Raw genomic sequence first — 19,515 nt, 5'->3', positions numbered from 1 at the left:
AGTGAGAGAGCTGTACTAGCAGTGAGATTGTGAGAAGAATCTTCTTGCCCCCATACATCACCCTAACATGACAAAGGAGAAAACGCCTGGTTTATTAACATGCATATTTGTCAGTTTCACTTAATCAAAAAGCATGTGTGTTGTCTGTGGTGGAGTTTAGATCACTGCACAGAGAAGAAAGTAGACCTAAAATTGTGCCTTTGTCTCAGAATCTTCAACAGCCTGTTTTCACTGCCATCCTCCTACTGATTCCTTAACAGCAACAAGTAAGGCCAAAATTGAGAAAGCATGTGAATAATGTTAAAGTTACACATTATACTTAGACTACACTAGATCTGTGGAACGTTAAACAATGTTAGTAAGAATATGCTGTAAGCAGTCACTTATTAAGGGTTAATACTGTTTCTTTCCTGCACAGCTCTGACTTGCCACTACATCTAGGGACAGATAAACAAAAAGGCGAAGCCTGAATTGATTCAACTTTGTAGGTTAATTTAACCTGCCTGAATTGAATCAGTTTGCAACTACACATCCCGTCCAGACTGAGGAAATGCAGGCACATGCCTGCAGTCTCTTAGGCCAAGAGCCGAGGGGTTGCTAGAGCAGCCCTCAGCTACAGGGAAGTTGTTCTGGGGCGGGGTGGCCAGCCCTAGCAGTAACTTGAAGTGAGCTGGCCAGGGGGGGTCCCTGTCCCACCAGCATAGACCCGGACCAGGGTCTGCCTGGCGCTTCCCCTTTGCTGCTGTGGCTGGCATGACCCCTGAGACAGGGGTGGCAGGGAGGGGGAAGTTATTCTCCCCTCTAGCTCCACTGCCCCCAGGGGACTGCAGTGGGGTCTGCCCTCTCTGACTGCCACTGCCCCTGCTGGCTTCATGTGTGGTGCAAGTGGCAGGATAAACTCCCTCCACCAGATGCCAGAGGGAGGAGGGAATAACCCCCCTCCCTGCCTACTTGCTTAAGGCAGTGGTCTCCAAACTTTTTTGATCGCGCACCCCTATCAGTAAAAATTTTTGAGCACGCACCCCCAATATATGTATATTTATAGAAACAGAAGTTCTAATATTTTCTTCCCACACCCCAATGGATCATCTTGCGCACCCCCTGGGATGTGTGCACCCCACTTTGGAGACCACTGGCTTAACGGGCCCTGTCAGCCAGCCTCTGGCTGTCCCCGGGCCCGCAAATGAAGTGGTGAGGGAGCAGGGGTGTCCGGGCAGAGCAAGCCTCTTCCCAGCAGGGTGTCACAAGTGGGGTCAGCATTGCTGTGGACTGCACAGAGTGGGCGGTGGCACTGCAGCTCGGAGGGGGCCATCACACCCCCCAGCACCACTGCCACCACTAGTGGGCAACAGCTTTCCCCACCCCGCCCCCACCCTGCTGGGAAGAGACTCACACTCCTGGACACTAAAAGGGGCTGTTGCCCTTGTCATGGTCACTCCTCCTTTGCCACTTCAGGCGCAGGGAATAAACCACTTCCCTGCCCCCTTCCCAGGGCCAGTGTCGGGCCAGGCCTCCACCCTTGCCTGTCCCTGCTCTGGTTGGGGAGCAGAGTAGATTGCCCAGCCCAGAGAGCATGCCAGGATGCTGGGAGACTCTGTTTTAAGTTAAATCAGGAAGGAGTCTGGGACAGACATTGCATAAACTGGTTTGAGTCAAATCAGTTAAGTCTGATATACTACATTCAACCAGTTTTATCTCAAACTGTCTTCAGTCCTTTTGAAACTGGTTTATGTGCACTGAACTTACGTTTCAGTACAGGTTTAAACCAATTTCTGATCATTTAAATCAGTTTACGTGTAATGTCTGTCCCTAGCCTCAGAGGGCACTTAGCATGAGTTAATGAACTTTATGTGCCCTAAGTATGGTTTAAGCATGATGTATTATCTCACCTACATCCATTGTTTTCATGGATTATTTACTTATGTTTAAGTATCATCCTGATTTGGGTCCATTGTTATTACTATTTGTACAAGTGAGAGGACCAATGAAGATTGGAGCTTAATTTTCTCAGGTGCCTTACACACAGATAGTAAGAGACAGTCACTGTTCCTGAAAGTGTGTGGGGGGGGGGTGTTGCGGGGAGGGGGGTCAGAGATACCATGAAGATAAAGACTGCATGACAGTTCAATGGCAGAGCTGGGAAATAAAACCCTGGTCTTCTGCATTTCAGTTCAAGGCCCAGTTTTCTAGACCAAGGGTTCCCAATCCCCAGGCTGTGGCCTGGTGCTGGGCCATGAAGTGTTGGCTGCCGGTCCGCAGGAGGGCTGGCCTGTCCTATTCTGCAGCAGTGGCTGCCGTGGTTGAGGTTTGGCGCCTCCCTCCCACCCACTGGGTGAAAGTGTCTTTACGGTTGTTCCAGCTGGAAGTTCCAGCTTCAGGGCCCCGCGTGGTGTCACCAGAAGTGACCGTGGACCGGCAAATTGTGAACTGTAAGTGACCAGCATACAGCAGACCAGCAGTCAACCTTTTTTAATGCAGGCATACCTCGGAGATATTGCGGGTTCAGTTCCAGACCACGGCAATAAAGCGAATATCGCAATAAAGCGAGTCACATGAATTTTTTGGTTTCCCAGTGCATATAAAAGTTATGTTTACACTATACTGTAGTCTATTAAGTGTGCAATAGCATTATGTCTAAAAAACAATGTACATACCTTAATTAAAAAATACTTTATTGCTAAAAAATGCTAACCATCATCTGAGCCTTCAGCAAGTCATAATCTTTTTGCATTCACAACTTGGCTAACTGTTTGATGCAAGAGGCCTAGCTTTCGGCCTATCTCGGCTTTCGACATGCCTTCCTCACTAAACTTAATCATTTCTAGCTTTTGATTTAAAGTGAGAGACGTGCGACTCTTCCTTTCACTTGAACACTTAGAGGCCATTGTAGGGTTATTAATTGGCCTAATTTCAATATTGTTGTGTCTCAGGGAATAGGGAGGCCCGAGGAGATGGAGAGAGATGGGGGGACAGCTGGTTGGTGGAGCAGTCATAACACACACAACATTTATCGATTAAGTTCGCCGTCTTATATGGGCGCGGTTCGTGGCGCCCCAGAACTATTACAGTAGTAACATCAAAGATCACTGATCACAGATCAGCATAACAAATATAATAATAACGAAAAAGTTTGAAATATTGCGAGAATTACCAAAATGTGACACAGAGACACGAAGTGAGCAAATGCTGTTGGAAAAATGGCACCGATAGACTTGCTCGATGCAGGGTTGCCACAAACCTTCAATTTGTAAAAAACGCAATATCTGCGAAGTGCAACAAAGCGAAGTGCAATAAAACGAGGTATGCCTGTACTGAGTATAAAAAGGGGTTGGCTGCTGGTCCACAGTTTGCCAGTCTGCGGTTTGCTGGTCCTTGATCTAAAAAGGTTGGGAACCTCTGAGTTAGACCATGGGTGTACCACTTTGAGGAAGCTGAGGGCCACACACTGTGTGGGCCACAGATCTAGTAGCCACATTCAGCAGAGGCAGGTGCGTGCATCCCTTTTTCTTCTCCACTGCACAGGCTACCTAGTGTCCTCCTCTTCTGGCCATGCTTTCCGGGAGCACCCCCAAAGGAAGAGGCCCATGCCCTATGCTACAGAGAAGGCAAAACCCCTCACTGTACATGCTGATATGCCCAGGGGGTAAAAATCTTTCTTGATTCCCTGTCATGATTGTTCTGAACCTGACTAGAGAGGCAAAGCCCTCTAACCAGAAAACCAAAATTATTTTAGCCTCAACAAGAACATTGTCATATCCCAGTCAAAAGCCCTAGCCTTGGCTCCAGACAACAACCAATGCTTTTGAGGCAAGTGAAAAAAAATACCTTGACCCCTGTAGAAATAGGAAGGGAAAATATTCTTCCTTGGCTCTATGTGACATCTTCCACCCTGCTCTGGAATCTGGGAACTGCAAACATGGTTCATATATCACATATCCTAACTGGAGAGCCAGGGCACCTCTTTCTGTTCTCCTATCCCCTCCATAAACTGATTGCCATCTCCTTTAATGTTCTTTCATAACTAAGCTGGTTATGAAGCTTTACTTTATTTCCCTTCTGATGAGCATGGATCTCTACAATTTTTACCAGTTTTGGGCTTCAGAGCCCTCTTGTGATCTAGTGATCTGTTGGGGCAGAGGGAGCTCCTGTTGCTGTCTGGGAAAGTGCATGCATGCAGTTATTTCTCTTAAAGAAAGGGAGGATTTGCCTTCACTGACTTTCACAGTCTTGTCTTGTAGAGACACTTGGTTCAAAAATAAGAAATCACTGCAAGAATTAGTCTCAGAAATGTAATATAAATCCAACTAATGCCCTAATGGGTCAACACTGGATTTATTTCTGTTTAGATAAGAAGTTTTCTATAAAACACGGTGTTAGCAGAAACCTTGAATACAATAGAGCCACACTTTGAGCACTACTCATTTTACTTAAGTGATACCACATATGTATTGTCCAGGATGGTACTACTGGGAAGAAGTAGCAGCCTGTTAATGGCTAAGTCTCACTCCCAGAATCTGGTATGACCACAGGAGTCAAAGCGTTTTCAGAAGTGGTGTGGGAGGGTGTCTGCAGAGAGCAAATGATCTCATTACTTGTCCTCCCTGCTCCCAATTCAAAATAATTAATACCTAAATGTTCCTTACAATTAGTTTAGTTTCCTGCCTGGTTGACAGACACTACTGAGGTTTGAATCCACTGCAAACAAAAGCAGATGGCTACCTTCGCTAACAGATTATGGCATCAAGGCATACAACCCATTCAGCTCTGTCTCAATAAATTTCAACTTCTGATTTATAAAGTGAGCATAATAGAAGAAATCCATGATGCCTATAATCAGAATCACATTACAGCACCACTTAAAGCAGTAGCAGAATTGCCTAAGTAGTTATTGTATACTCGTGCCGAATTCAAATCTTATTAGGCAAGAAAGCAGTGCCTGGAAAACAATTTGTCTTGCCTTTGCTATTACAGTCTCTCATTTCATTTTTATTGAGCTAATTAAGCTTAAAGTGATATTTCAAGTATAGATAGCTACTACTGGATTTTTGGCTAACATATTATGTGGCCCATTTAACATAAATCATCTGATTATTTGCTTATTTTGGACTTTATAAAAAACATCACCTTGGTATACTTGTATACCTGCAATTTCATAATGGAAGTTCATTAGTTTCATGCTGATTAAACCAGAAAGAGAAAGGGAATATGGTGAAGTATAGTAAATAGGTATTTGGAATAGCAGGCACTGCCTGTTGTTTTAGATGATAAATTGCAAACAAAACATACCTCTCATTACTGATGAGGTGTGCTTCATGGTCAAAGGCAAGGCTAGAGTTCTCTATCCATAGTGCATGATGGCTCCAGATGATGGCACAACATTTCCTAACAAAGGTCCTGTATTTTTAGCATCCTGTGTGCTTATTTTTTCCATGAAGATAAATATAATTTTGAAGGACAGGAAAAATATGCTTGTCATGTGTTGTGCACCTGAAAACCAAATCTACTCTTGGTTGCATACACTGCTTGTCATATTTTTCAAGAGTCCTGCTTTAATTTAAGCATTGTCCATTTAAATGAGTTACCAGTGGTAGACCTGTTGGGCAGTGAGCTAGCTGAAAATCTTTCCCAGAGTGGCTTTGTGGGGTTTTTTTTATTCCTGTACTAGAACATCACTACATTCAGGGAAGAGAGGTGAGGTGTTTCTGTTTTGTCTCCCTAATTCAGAGGACCATTTCTGAGTGAAGTTAGAATAGCTTCCCAGCAAATGATCTAGGTTCTATAACTAGTCTGCTGCCTGGAGGATAGTGTAGGAATGAAGTAGGAGGCTCCCAGGATTCCAAGTAAGGCTTCTGGGGCCAGCCTAATGCTGGCCCCAGTCTCCCCTGCCCAACCCAGGGTGACTTGCCATGTGCAGAGTACACATGGCATAGGTATTCCCTGGGGACAACTAGCAGCATACAAGGTAAACTTGCTTACATGTCCCTGGGGAACCAAGCGTTCACACACACCAGGGCTAGGGACAGACATTACACATAAACTTGCTTAAATGACCCAGAAACTGGTTTAAACCTGTAACAGAAGAGAAGTTCAGTGCACATAAACCAGTCTGAAAATAGCTGAAACTGGTTTGAGATAAACCTGGTTGAATGTAGTATCAGACTTAATTGATTTGGCTCAAACCAGTTTATGTAATATCTGTCCCAGATGCCTTGCTGGCTTAAATTAAATTAGACTCTCCCAGCATCCTGGCATGTTCTCTGGGCTAGATGGGGCTCTCTGCTCCACAGCAGGGCTGGGCCCTCCCCTCTGCTCCCTGGCTGAAGTTCTGGCAGAGACTTGCAGGTACAGCAAGGTCTGCCTGGCTTCCCCTTGTCCTACCCACCCCTCGCTGATCAAACAGGAAATCATCCTCCTCTCCTTCCCATCTCCCACAGCAGGAACGCTAGCCTCAGGGATCCTACGCATGTGGTATACTAGCTAATGCAGATGTGTGAGTGTCTCCAGTTTCACTGGGATAAGCTGACAGAACAGTGACTGCTTAGGGCTGTTTGGAGCTAATCAACAGGTCAGCTGGTAAGCTGTTTAAGAAGTTTGAAGTAATTGAGAGAGGCTGTTGTTTTGCTAATCAGGTGATAAGCACTGTTATCTGTCTCCTGCTGGCTTGCTCACATGTTAGTTTGCTGCAGACAGTATAAAGAAGAAGGGAGGGAGATTGTAAAGCACCATATTCTCAACAGATACATGCACTGTACCACCCCCCGCCCCGCTTGCCTTAGAGTGCTCGCAGGGGGCTAGGGGCTGACAATACTCCCACCCCTTAAGCAGTGAGCAGGAAAAGTCTGGGATGTTTCAGACAGACCTCCCTAATCACAGTGTCCTGCCAGGGCCTGGCCACACCCCACCCTCAGTTCAGTTCTGTGCAAGGGAAGGGTGTGCTACTCTAGTGCCCCCCTGCTTCTAGCCTGAGCCACTGCAGGTATGTGCCTGAATTTCTGAATTTCCTCAATCCAGAGAGAATGGCTGTGCAGTTTCAAACTGATTTAATCTAGCCAGGTTAGACTAATTTGCAAAAATAGAATCAATTCAGGTTCAGGCTTTTTGAATGTCTGTCCCTACCCTTGGATGCAGCCACAGAGTCCATTGGAGATCCTCCCCTGCATGAAGTCCTGGAGCACAATTTCCCCATGGTATATATATGGCATAGGGAATACTAAGACAATATCATTTGGGCAAAAGGAAAATAAAGACTTTATTACAACTATTACAAAGGCGAGAAACAACCTACTTTTCCTCAAGATTGGAGGCACAAATTAGAATTGGCTTAAGTGCCATTTTTACTTTTTACCTATGTTCCTTTATGTCAGTACCTTAATATATTTGAAAATAAAATGTTTTGGGGTATGTGGTGGAAAAGAGTAGCTCCAGGGCATTACTTTTATCAAATGAGCTTTTTGCATTCTTTGACTGAACACTAATTAACAACAACAAATCGGTGATTAGCTGAGCAAGTTGCATTCTTGATTACATATGGACTGTTTTCAAAGTGTTTCTGATAAACATAAACCCATATATGTTTTTTTGCTTGTGTCATAGGCTTGCCTTTGGCAAACTTAAGCAGTTATAACCTCACTGTTCTGGAAGGAAATAGCATCACAGTATATTGTGATGCCACTGGAATGCCACTTCCCAACGTATCCTGGGCTTTCACTAATCTTGTTTCAAACCATGAGGTAAGCTTTTCATTCAAATAGGTGTCTCTCTAGAGACTGAATCCATCTACTGAAGGATGATCTGGAGCATGGCTTTCAATCTTTATTATTTTTATAATCATAAATATGAAATGGAAAATTAATGTTATCCTTACATTTACTTTCCAGCTGTTCTTAATCCACAGTGACTGATGCAATGCTTCTTGGAAAAACATATTTATTCTTTGAAATACTGATTTTTAAGTATATGTACCTTCATTTGTAAACTACGGATCTATAATTCTATAAGAATACTAGTTACATGATGAGTTAGGAATGTGAAGCTCAAACACTTATTATCAGGAAAATACTAGTTTAGTAAATGTGAAGTTTCATGAAAAAAGTGTTGTGCATATAATTGTACTGTATTCTCAGACCACAGATATGATATGCTTGAGTTATAGTTGTAAATATTAATTACTTTAGTGGGGAAAATCACCTTGATAATATGGGTTTTTATTTTCTTTAACAATATAACAACATACAAATTTGACGTTACTCTACTCATACAAAATTCCAAGTTACTCTAGAGGAAATAACAAAATTTAATTATAATATATAAAATACTAACTTATAATATCACCCAAATGCTGCCCTTTACAATCCTACCATTCTGTCCCCATTTTCACAGTGTGTACAAGTCGAAGACACATTGATTATTTTCTTTGTAATGCAGATGCTGATAAGGCCTTTGACAAGATTTCATTGCATTCTGGAATTTGTGACTTTAGTCTTGAAATTGTGATTTTCTGCCATCTTAGAGTGTAAACAGCCTAAGTTACTCCATATGAGATGTATGGCCTTTGCTGGACAAAGAAGGCTGTTTCCTATCTTCCACATCCGCTTAAATGTGAAAAGGACAGGGATATCTGCTATAGATGAAATTTTGGGGAAGTGGTACAGTTGACCTTGTCTGCCTCTCTACTCCACCTTAACACATTGCTTCTCTGCATTAAAAATTGCAATAATAGTTGCATCTACAATGAATTATGAACTGCCTTGAATTTTTAAAAATATTTAAGAATTTTTCTAAGCCAGAAAGAAGAGCTAGTGCAGTGTGCAGGATGTGCAAGGAATCGGTTTTTTTATCCCAAGGGAACCAGAATGTCATGTGGCCTTTTAACTTCTGTTACAGCTCATTACATTAGGCCTGCACAGGTAATCATGACACTTGCTTTGTGGCTGTTAGAATTAAGAGTGCTAAGGTCTGTAACATACAGAGAAATTAATTTTAAAACTAGACTTTTAAACTAGCCAAATACAGCAGTCCACCACCAAGATCAAGGGATCAAAACAATTTGGGGAGCCTATGCCAAGCCTTCTTTTAAACCAAAACAAATGGAGGATAATGCTTAAATGAGATCACCTCAGGTTTTTCAAAACCCTTTTTATCTTTAAAATGCAGCATCCAGTTTATTTAAAAGCTTTCCAGGAAAATTCTATCCTGGCATAATTCTGGATCTGTGAAATTTCAAAGGGGCTTGTAATGGAAGGCTAGCTATGGAGTAACACTAGTCCTTTCAAGAGTAAGACATGGAGTGCTCTTTTAATTAATTTGCCATTTACCACTAGCCTTCCCTTTCTTTGCTAATTGGTTTTCTATTTTTATTCCTCTTCTCCACACCTTCACATCTTTGTTTTGGTCTCTCATATTGCTCCTCCTAGTACTTCTGTGTATTTTCTTCTTATAAGGAAAAATCCTTGTAGGAATAGAGTTTAGTTATCCACATGCTTAACTTGTGCTTCAGTTGGAGTTTTTACTATGCACTTTGGCCCTGATCCTGCAATCAGTTCCCTGTGAATGGACTCTTTCATTTCATCTGGTGGAAGTCCCAGTGATTACAGTAGGACTAGTGAGTCAAGTTAAACACATGGGTAAATGTAGCATTGGAGTAAGAAGCCTTGCATCATTCAGGTCAATGGGAGTCTTGCTGTTGACTTCAGTGGAGAAGAGGGGTGTGGGAATGAGAGAATGGACAATTCCTTACACCTCAAAGAGGAATACTGAAGTTAGTATGGTTCCGCCTGCAGTGCTGCAGCTCTGTCATGGGGATCATATAGAATTCCTAGCAAGGGAAGTTAAGTAGATTTGTGAACTGTTCACTTTCTCAGATTTATTTTGTTTACTTTTCTTCTTTAAAGCAATGTTAGCCTATTTTATGTAAAATTGAAGAAAACAGAGAGTTGTTTTTGACCATTTTAAGGACCTGCTTTAAGATAATTGAATCCAAGCAATTTTGTTTAAGACCTGACACTTCATTTGTCATTCATCCTGATGTCTTTTAATGTTGCAGCACATAATCCAGTTATTGTTTAGGTAGTACTTTAAATGTGCACAGAGCTTTATAAAATATAAAAGACTCAAGGTGTGCCTTGATCAGCCTACACTCAAATGCAACAAGATGATGGGGGTAATAGTTCAGGAGCTTGAAGAAACCAATTTGCTGTAGAAAGGATTCAGGCTAGAAGGAATCTTTCAAAACTAAGTTGAGAGGGAGAACACTTTGTAGTTGTGGCAAAGTAGGCTGGAAACAGATGTAGCCTTTGTGCCTCCAAAAAGTTTTTATGGAGGCACAAAGCCCAAGAAAACAGATGTCCATGCCCCTTTTTGCACCAAAACTGTCCAAAATTGTGACCATGACAATAGGTGGTATAAATTTATGCCACTTTCTTGTGCTGGATGTCTGCTTGTTTTATGGTGTGAGAACACAGGCAGCCTGGAACTGCCTCTCCAGCCACACTGGACTGACACTCCAGGGGCTTCAGGGGCCCAATCCTATGTGCCCTGGTAATTCTCCATCAGGAATAGGCCCCTGAAGCCATGAGAGTGCCTTTCCAGGTTGGTCTGCTTGTAGAGGTTTGCCTTGGAAATCCCTTGAAGGGGATGCTCCAGACATGCCTGTTATGCTGGTGCACCTGACTCACCTATGGGTGAGAGCATGACTGAGAAAAGAAGTTCAGAGTAGGCCTTAAAATGAATGAGCGATGAGATAAAACAGAGGGAATGAGCAAGGGAATGGGTATGAACAGGCCAATCAAATTTTCATGCAAAGGAAGAAATGTCAGAAGAGAGAGACTGGGGATGGATGCCCTTGATGCTTGGAGTTTATATATTCATCTGGCTTCTGAAATCTGCACTCATGGTTTCTGGTTCCCCACCTTAGTATGTTTTAAAGCATCAAGATGTTTGTAATTTTAGATAATAGAGGTTGTGCAGCACACAGACAGTGTCGTTAAAGGGCATAATGAACAGACCGAATTCCATACTGTTTCTACACTGTTCAGTACTGATGAAGTCAACAAAAATTGTATATCAGCAGTTTCTTAGGTTAGATTCTGTGGGTATAAATCAACAGAGGGCCATAGAATCATATTTAATATATAATATTATGGTGCTGAATAAAATTTTATGAAAATAGTAGCAAATTGCCCATCAAGAATGATGGTGGGGACCGGGGGGGGAGGCCAGTTCCGTGCCATCACCACCCTGTGCCATCCTTGCCTCCATGGAGCAGGGCCAGGGGAGGGCTTTATCCCCTCCATAACCACTGTTATGGTGGTGCTCCACAGTCCCACTCTGTCCCCTCTGTCCCCTTCCGCCACCATCCCACACTGCTGCCACCAGCTGCAAGGAACAGGGCCGGGGGACAGTGAGGCCAGCAGTGCTGGCCTCAACCCCCTGCTCTGTCCCCTCCATCCCTGCCGTCATGGAAGCATTCCATCCCTGCCATCTTTCTCCCTGCCCCCCCACTCCATGTCTGGCCCCGCACTCTTCCTCCACTCTGTCCCCTCCATCCCCACTGTCATGGCAGTGCTGTCCCAGCTGTCATTCTTCTCCTACCCTCCGTGCCTGGTCTTGCACCACTCCCTCACCCCACATCCTCGCCGTCAATCTTGACAGGCAATTCACCCTGTGTGAAGCAATGGCTGGAGCCCTGCCCCACTGGAAGCCATGCATCACAAGAACATTACAAACAGTCCATCTGTCTGTCTATCTGTCTTTCTAAGCCATTTATTTTTTTTATATATATATATATATATAAAAGGCTTAGTCCACCTGCCATGTAATTTATATTATATATGTATATATGGGCTTGTTCATCTGTCTGTCTGTCTATAATGCTCCTGGGGGTGTGGCTCCTGGTGTGGCGTGGCTCCAGCCAGTCCTGCGTCAAGAATGCCTGTCAAGAATGATGGGCAGGGTGGTGCTCCACCATCCACCTCCATGACAGCGCTCCATCCCTGCCATCATTGTTGGTGAGCAATTCACCCCACACACAGCACTGGCTGGAGCCATGCTCCACCAGGAGCCATACACCCCCAAGAGCATTACAAACAGACAGACACGCAGGTGGACTAAGCAATTTATATATATATATAAAATAAATGGCTTAGACAGACAGACATATTTATATATATATTTATATATATAAAATGGCCAGTCAATTGCACAGCAATAAGGTTAAAGGGGAGGAAAACTAAAAGATTCTGGAATCATTGTTATTTCAACTCTTGTCGCTTGTTTTACAAGGTAGTTGATACACATTTGTTTCTTTTCTTGTCATTTGTAGAGTGATACAAGTAAGAATCCTGCCTCATTAACCATAAAGAATGTTTCTTCTAAGGACAGTGGACTACGGATTTCTTGTTTAGCAGAAAATATTGTGGGAGAAGACCAAGCTTCTGTTGAGCTCACGGTGTTCTGTACGTAAACAGTGTTGCATACAATTTCAGCTGCAGAAAACCCTGATCAAACTGCATCAGCACAAAAAATGTTGGGTGTAAATATTTGTTGGGCACATAAGTTATTGAAGTAAAATATCCTCCAAGTTCATGAACTATATTACATTTAACAGCACAACCAGAAGTTATTTTTTTATGTTTTACTACATGGAACTGAACATCCCTGTGTATCTGGGCTTATACCTGCCTTAACTTTCAGTCTGAACTCATTTAAGTCAATGTTTGAAGTCCCAAATGTTCAAGAAACAATATAAACTGGAGGTGTGTGTGTGTGTGTGTATACATTGTGTACATATTAATATGTGTGTGTATAGAAGGAGAGGTGCACATAGTAGTAATTGACGCTGTTATCTTAATAGTATTAAATGTTAAAGTCTTTCCTCTAAAACAGTAATTCTGGTGTGTTAAAAAATAGTTATTCTGTAACATTTGTTTTCCCAGGCATATTTTACTTTGCCCATAGCTCTGAAATCATCAATTTACTTGTTATGGTCAGGACAAGAGGGTTGGTACATGGGATAAAATCACTAACCTCTTAACTGTAAGATTCCAGCATGAATCCATTTAAAGTGAATTAAGTGGGATATTTAAACAGTCTTCATCTGTTGACTCTTCACATTAACCATCAGTCGGAAGGCTCAGGCTTAGACAAAAATTTGCTTAGTAGATGCTCATGGCAGATTAGATTAAAGAAGTATCTATAGATGAAATGTTTTATAAGTTTAAATCAGATGTCAAATAGCTACTGGAAGGGACATAAACCACAAATATTTTGAAGGGTGTTAGCAAGGAATCCCAGATTGACTGCATTATGAATGGTATGAAGGAATATAACTAGACGGAAATTGGATGAATAACAAGGAAAACTTGTCAGTGAAATGTGCAATGTTGTGGAAAAGTCTCCCAAAGGAATCAATAGTGTGGTCAATAAAATTGGGACATTTTGAACTCGATAGCATACTAGAAAATGTACTGTAGGAAATGATCTTTTACTGGTTAGGAGATACCCTCTTTAGCAGAGGTCAGCAGTATACTGCCCATGGGCCAGATCAACCCATGGAGCCAATAGATCTGGCCCACAGAGCTGGAAGGCTTTGCCTCTGCCCATGCCCATGCTGTGGCTATACTGTAGGTGAATAGCTGGAAGCTCTGCCTGCATTGCCACCATTTCCCCTCACCTCCCTGGTCCTTGGCTGCAGGACAGGCACAACTTCCAGCCAGTGGCAAAGTAAGCTGGAACTAGGGCCTTCCAGCTACAGCTGTGCTGCAACTGGGAGGTGGGGAAAAGCAGCAGCATTGTGGATGCACCTTTCAGCTACCCTGCACAGCTCCCCACCAGCTGGAAGCTGCACCTGCACTCCTGCTGGGAAGTGGGGGGCTGGGACAAGTGGCTCTGGTACCAGTGGAGCCCCCAGGTGCCAGGTCCCAGAATGGGTACATGCAAACTTTACTGCTAGCGTACTTCTGAAGCCAGCTTGCCTGAGTTGGACTAGAGCCAGGTTGTTCCAGCCCACATCTTGAAGAAGTGGACTGCTCTTGCTCTCTAGTATCCATGATGCTATGATGAAACTCACCTAAAAATGTGGATGTTGATTTTGAATATAATTCCAGTGCTGTTTCACATTTTAATTAGCTCTTCAACACTTTTTATAGTACTTGGTGGTTTGGCTGAAAAACAATGTGGAAGAGTTCACATTAAACAAAAACCTTTAGGAGGACTTTTTCTCACCCCACAAAACCTGAAGTGCTTAAAGCTGTTCCTGATTTTATCCAAACCCATTTGTATATCCCTTTCTAAACAATAGTTTCCAGAGCTACTGTCCAATTCAGGTCTGAATTTAGTACCATAAGCAGAGTAAGTGGGTGTATGGTCTCTGTTTTCCTATATGAATATGTTTATAAATAAGCTAAAGAGTGTTGAATTTAAAGCTGACTATCTTTTAGCTTTAATGATTAGAAAAAAATTCCTAAGTATTGGGGGGAGGAAGGGGGGAGAGACATGTTCAGGATATTCTGATGTTGTTCACTCTTTTTTTCAATATAGTTGCACCAAATATCACATTTATTGAATCTCCAACCTCGGACCACCACTGGTGCATTCCATTCACTGTGAAAGGGAACCCTAAACCCACACTGCAGTGGTTCTATGAAGGGGCTATACTGAATGAGTCAGAGTACATCTGTACTAAAATACATGTTATCAATCAAAGTGAATACCATGGCTGCCTTCAGTTGGACAACCCTACCCACTTGAACAATGGAGCTTATACCTTACTGGCAAAGAATGAGTATGGAGAGGATGAGAAGCGAGTTGATGCTCATTTCATGTCAATGCCAGGAGATGGTGAGTACCCTTTTCCTATGTTAGGAATGGCACACTGATGATCATGTAGTGGTAGTGCTGTTGACCAGCCTACAGGTATTAATTTGATATTGCTGTTAATAAAATGGGCTGATCCACTGCTTTTTAAATTTAAGAGTTATCTTAAACTAAACTTCTCTCTACATTATGATTTTTAAAAAAGTTTCCCTTCCCATTTTAGACTTCTTTTCACTTTTGCTTTGCTTAAGCGAGCTGCAAATTAGCTCTGTCTGCTGTATTCCATTTCAGGCCCACAGTTCTTCCATGACCTGACAGAATTGGTGAAGTAATTTTTTTTATAAAAGACCTTTCCCAATAAATAAGTTCTGATCCTGAAAAGTAAACGTACAAGTCAACATACTCATTAGGACACTAGAGGGGTCTGCAGAGAAAACAAGTACTCTTTTATGTAGGAGAGACAAGATGGCCACTGATAACTATTTATATAGGGAGTTTCTTTATTAAAGGTGCTGTAACAGACTTTCCTGTTTGGTTGGCATCCAGGATATGACAGATACTCAAAATGTAGGGATTACAGTAAGTGTCTTATGTTTAACAATGCATGGTAATCATGTGGCTAAGTGGTAGACTTCTACTTGTCCACGTGAAATTTCTCTTACTGTACATGCACCTCACCTGTGAAGTATGGAAGCATTTTGGTGTAAGTAATTGCACATTTATACCTGAAAATCTACCATTGGGTAGAAATAAACTGACCCTAACTGAAATGGTGATGCCTAATCCTATGTTGTCCTCTTACAGTGACAGGAAAATTGGCTTTAAACCTTTCATATTTGAATTCTGTCCCCTTCACTACCAGTTATAAGCATCAAAAATGGACCCCATATTGAGTATTTAAGGTACATTGATTTGATGGAGATATGATGGTTCTCTTCCCAGTTCGTGCAGTAGATTGAGAGCAGACACAGTTACTCCAGTGTCTCTTAGAAGCTTCTCTCCTCTCTTTTCCTCTAGAGAGTCCTTCCCTAAATAAAATCATTACAGGAACAGTCCAGGGCTTCAGCTACTGGCAGCCTCCAATACTGCATTATAACAATCCAATAAAATGGTCCACCTTACAGAGATACCATTTAAAATGGAAAGCAATTTTAACTTGGCTGCGTTCATTTAGAAGAATAAACACTTTGTTTAATAAGTTTATAGGAATTTAACAAGGCTGTCTGGAAGTTCAAGCAGAATAAGATACCCGATATTGTTGCCTTTTGGGTGCATTTTTAATTATATTGGCCTTTTTAATTATAACATGGAATAGAACAGATCATCCCATTTCAGAAGGCAGTATTATACATTTATTCCTTCAGTTTTAAATTCTTACGTGTCATAAATTTTGGAGAAAATCTGTGTTGTGTCCTTTTAAGCATAGCTCCAAGTCTGTGGTGAATTAGGCTTCATAAATACATTATAGAGGAAACTACTATAAATGTAGTCAAGATGTGTCTATCTTACAAATTGCTACATGTAGGATACATGGCCACAAACCAGTCTTTAAAAATTAACAGGAAGAAACCATCTATCCTGGCTGGCTCCCCGAAGTAGTTTTTATCTGGTAAGCTGTTTCATGTAAGGTGTGTGTGATGCTGAGTTTTAATGTTCTACAAAAATGATATACGTTCTTCCCTTAATACTTCTGACTCTGCTGCTGAAGCCATCATTGGGTCAAATATACATACTATAAATTTACATTAAATTACATTTCTGTTGTTTAAAAAAAGCTCTGTATAATGAAGCATAAAAATTAGGCCCACACCCAGATATGTGCATTTTTGTGCCTGCGTAATAGAATTGAATACCAGCTCTGATGTTTAATGGAGTGCGGTATCCTCCTCAAGCTTTGAACTGATTCTGTGATTATTGAATCACTTACAGCCAAATGCACTGAAGATATTAAAAAAATGCCCAAAACAACCAAACCAAAACAAAAAACTTGAGAGTAATTAAAAAAAACCCAACCCACTCATAAAGCATATAACATAATTTAAAAAATAAAGACAACGGAGCCTCAAGGACCTTAAAACATCAACAGCAAAACATTCCACCTTTAAAGGTGTATCAGTCACAACGTAGATAGGATCCATAACAAGAACCTCTCTGCCTACAGTATGGTGTTTGTGGAACAACCAACCTTTTGTACTACTGGGCTGAGGAAACAGTCTAAAAGATCAGGGGAGCCAATGATACCGGCAATATTTGGAGTACAATAATAACATTACAGTTAATACCAGGAAGCATATTGCTTATCAGAAGCTTTTGTTTTATTTACTGAAGGAAATATTCTGTTCTATGGGACTTTGTTTGTTGGTCTCTCGCACATAAGCAGAGATCTTGTCTGAGCATGCTAGCAGAAATCAACCTGGACTCTTCCCTAACTATAATATAGATCTCATGAGGAGATCCTTAAACTTGGAGATTTCAAACTCAAGCAGCTTTGCACCAATAACTATCCTTATTTTGGGGGCTACACATAAGAGGGAGGGGTTGGTCCAAGATGCATTATTCTAGCTTCTAATCAGAGAATTTTATTTGTTAAGGTTGTAGACAATCTATCAGTTTAACAGGGGCTTGTTCCCTGAAATATACTTTGTTTTTCATAGAATCATTTTGAATAGTGCTCTAAGTATGAGTTACCTAAAAATGTCTCATATTGCAGAAGCCCCATAGATAGTATAGTAATGTAATAATTTCTACATTGAATTTTTTATCAAATCCCTTTTTTAGGATTTACTGTAAAATCTGAGCAACTTTCAAGAAGGACACTGGATATGATGGATGAGTCTGTCTACTATGGCAAATCACATTCCTATAAACATTAAGGAAAATCCTCAGCTGATGTGTAAATGGTTAGGTTTGATCGGCTTTAATGAAGCTGTCCCCATCTAACCAGCTAAGAATGTGGCTTGCTGTTTTTGAACAGCTTTAGGACAAACACTGAGAATGAATTACACTTCAGTCCTCACATGCCAAAGCATTTGTTTTAGTGTCACAGTATTACTAAATCCTTCTTTTATTTGTTGTAAATTTCACTTAGGGCCTTGTTATGTGTTGATAAGGGGCAGCTGTTGGAGCTCTTAACACTTGGTTTGTCCACACATTAACACCTGAAACTAGTTTTAAGCACTCATTAGGCATCTTAAAGTTATGCCACTCCAGGGCAGGATTATCTCTGATCTGTGTTACCCAGCTTGTGGTGTAGCCATGCTAGCCAAATTCCTGCTCACTGCCACCTGGCTGTGCTATCTGTTTCTGGGGGAGCAGGCAAGGAAGGATTAACCTGCCTGGCCGGCCACCACCATTACCACCACTGCTCTCTGGCCTGGGCTTAGCCTGGAGAAGAGCAACCACCCTGTGACATGAAAATGCTAGATGTGCTTTGCAATTTTTAGTTTCATACTTTTTGCAACAGATTTTCATGCACTTGGTCCAAGAAAAGCAGAAACAAAAATGCTCTGATTTCACTTTGCACTGGTTGTAAAACTGCACATGTGAAGTCACTTAAACAAAATCATGCCCACTGATGGATTCCTCTTAATATGTTTTAAATATTTCCAAACTTTAATTTCAGACTTTATACACAAATAGAAAACATACATAAACTGTAACTAAGAGAGTGTTCTATAGGACTTACGCTGTGTCATTGGATGCAGTACAAATAAGCATAGTGTTATGCTGCAAATACGATATCTTTTCAAGTGTAAATTGAATGATGCTTTAATATACTCAACATCAACAATTCTGTGTATTGAAGGCTTGCAAGATCAGATTCATATATATATGCACTAATAAGAAAAAGGTGCAAAATGACATGAAAATATAGTGGGACAAGAAACTAGGTTTTTGCCCGTCTTACTTGCATAAGGTCTTGGCTGTCTCTAGTTGCTCTGTGCATGGGGTTCTCATTCTGTTGTGAATCCTTGGGAGGTCTTTACTTGGGTCCTTGAGGGGACAGTTCTAGCAGAGTCAATGAAGCTGCATTGTTGAGGTTATTGGTGCCTTTGGCCTGTAGTCTTAAGTGACATGCTGCTTTTTGACAATGTCACAACTACAAACCATGTTTTCCTGATTTAAGTTAAAAGTATTAGACTATGTGCACCTTAGTACAACTGAGGGAAACTCCCACTGAAGCCAGAGGGTCAAATTCTAATTCTATTAATATTAGGAGGACTTTCCTATTGTGTCAACAGGCATAGTTTGTTCTGCTCTTATTTCATATTTACACTAATGTAGCAGTAGAATTTGATGCAGGTGAGAATTGCCCCCTTTGCCAGGAGAGTAGATCAGATCTTTCATATGAAGCATTACTTACATTTAGGATCTCTCTGGAAAAAATTAAAGATGCAATTTAATAAAAACCATATAAATTATATTGAGTGTTGTTCTGTGGAGATTCTGACTATTATTGCTTAATGGCATTCCTATGGCTAAGAATCTTTTAATTCATAACAAAATTACTAAAAAAAGCAAAACAAAACCCAACAAAGTAAACTGAAAGCCCTGTCGTTCTTCATCAATTATTTGTAAAATATTTACAAACGTTTTTCTCTTTCTCTCTTTCTCTTTCTTGGACAGGTAGTGGCCCAATCCTAGATCCTGATCTTTATGGTAATATATTTGATTTGTTTTGTTTTGTTTTTTGTTTTGTTTTTG

At 41.3% G+C, this 19,515-nt stretch overlaps 1 protein-coding gene across 4 annotated transcripts in view; it reads left to right on the top strand.

The window, feature by feature from the left end:
* Positions 1 to 19,515, top strand: part of NTRK2 (neurotrophic receptor tyrosine kinase 2) — a 324,818-nt gene that overhangs the window by 69,498 nt on the left and 235,805 nt on the right. For 3 of the 4 annotated variants that reach the window (XR_016441261.1, XM_090038644.1, XM_090038642.1), the window contains exons 6-9: positions 7,594 to 7,730; positions 12,320 to 12,452; positions 14,536 to 14,835; positions 19,438 to 19,470. Coding sequence is in view for 3 of the 4 variants with exons in the window: in XM_090038644.1 (XP_089894770.1) it covers positions 7,594 to 7,730; positions 12,320 to 12,452; positions 14,536 to 14,835; positions 19,438 to 19,470 (603 nt within the window). In the remaining variant the exon portion in view is untranslated. The remainder of the gene's footprint in view (positions 1 to 7,593; positions 7,731 to 12,319; positions 12,453 to 14,535; positions 14,836 to 19,437; positions 19,471 to 19,515) is intronic. The other variant, XM_090038645.1, reaches the window with a different exon arrangement.

The sequence above is a fragment of the Crocodylus siamensis genome, chromosome 3 (assembly GCF_052110815.1).
Source record: "Crocodylus siamensis isolate JL-2025a chromosome 3, ASM5211081v1, whole genome shotgun sequence".
NCBI classification, from domain to species: Eukaryota; Metazoa; Chordata; order Crocodylia; family Crocodylidae; genus Crocodylus; species Crocodylus siamensis.
The sequence above is the reverse complement of the archived record's forward strand: the minus strand, read 5'-3'. Positions and strand labels throughout refer to the sequence as shown.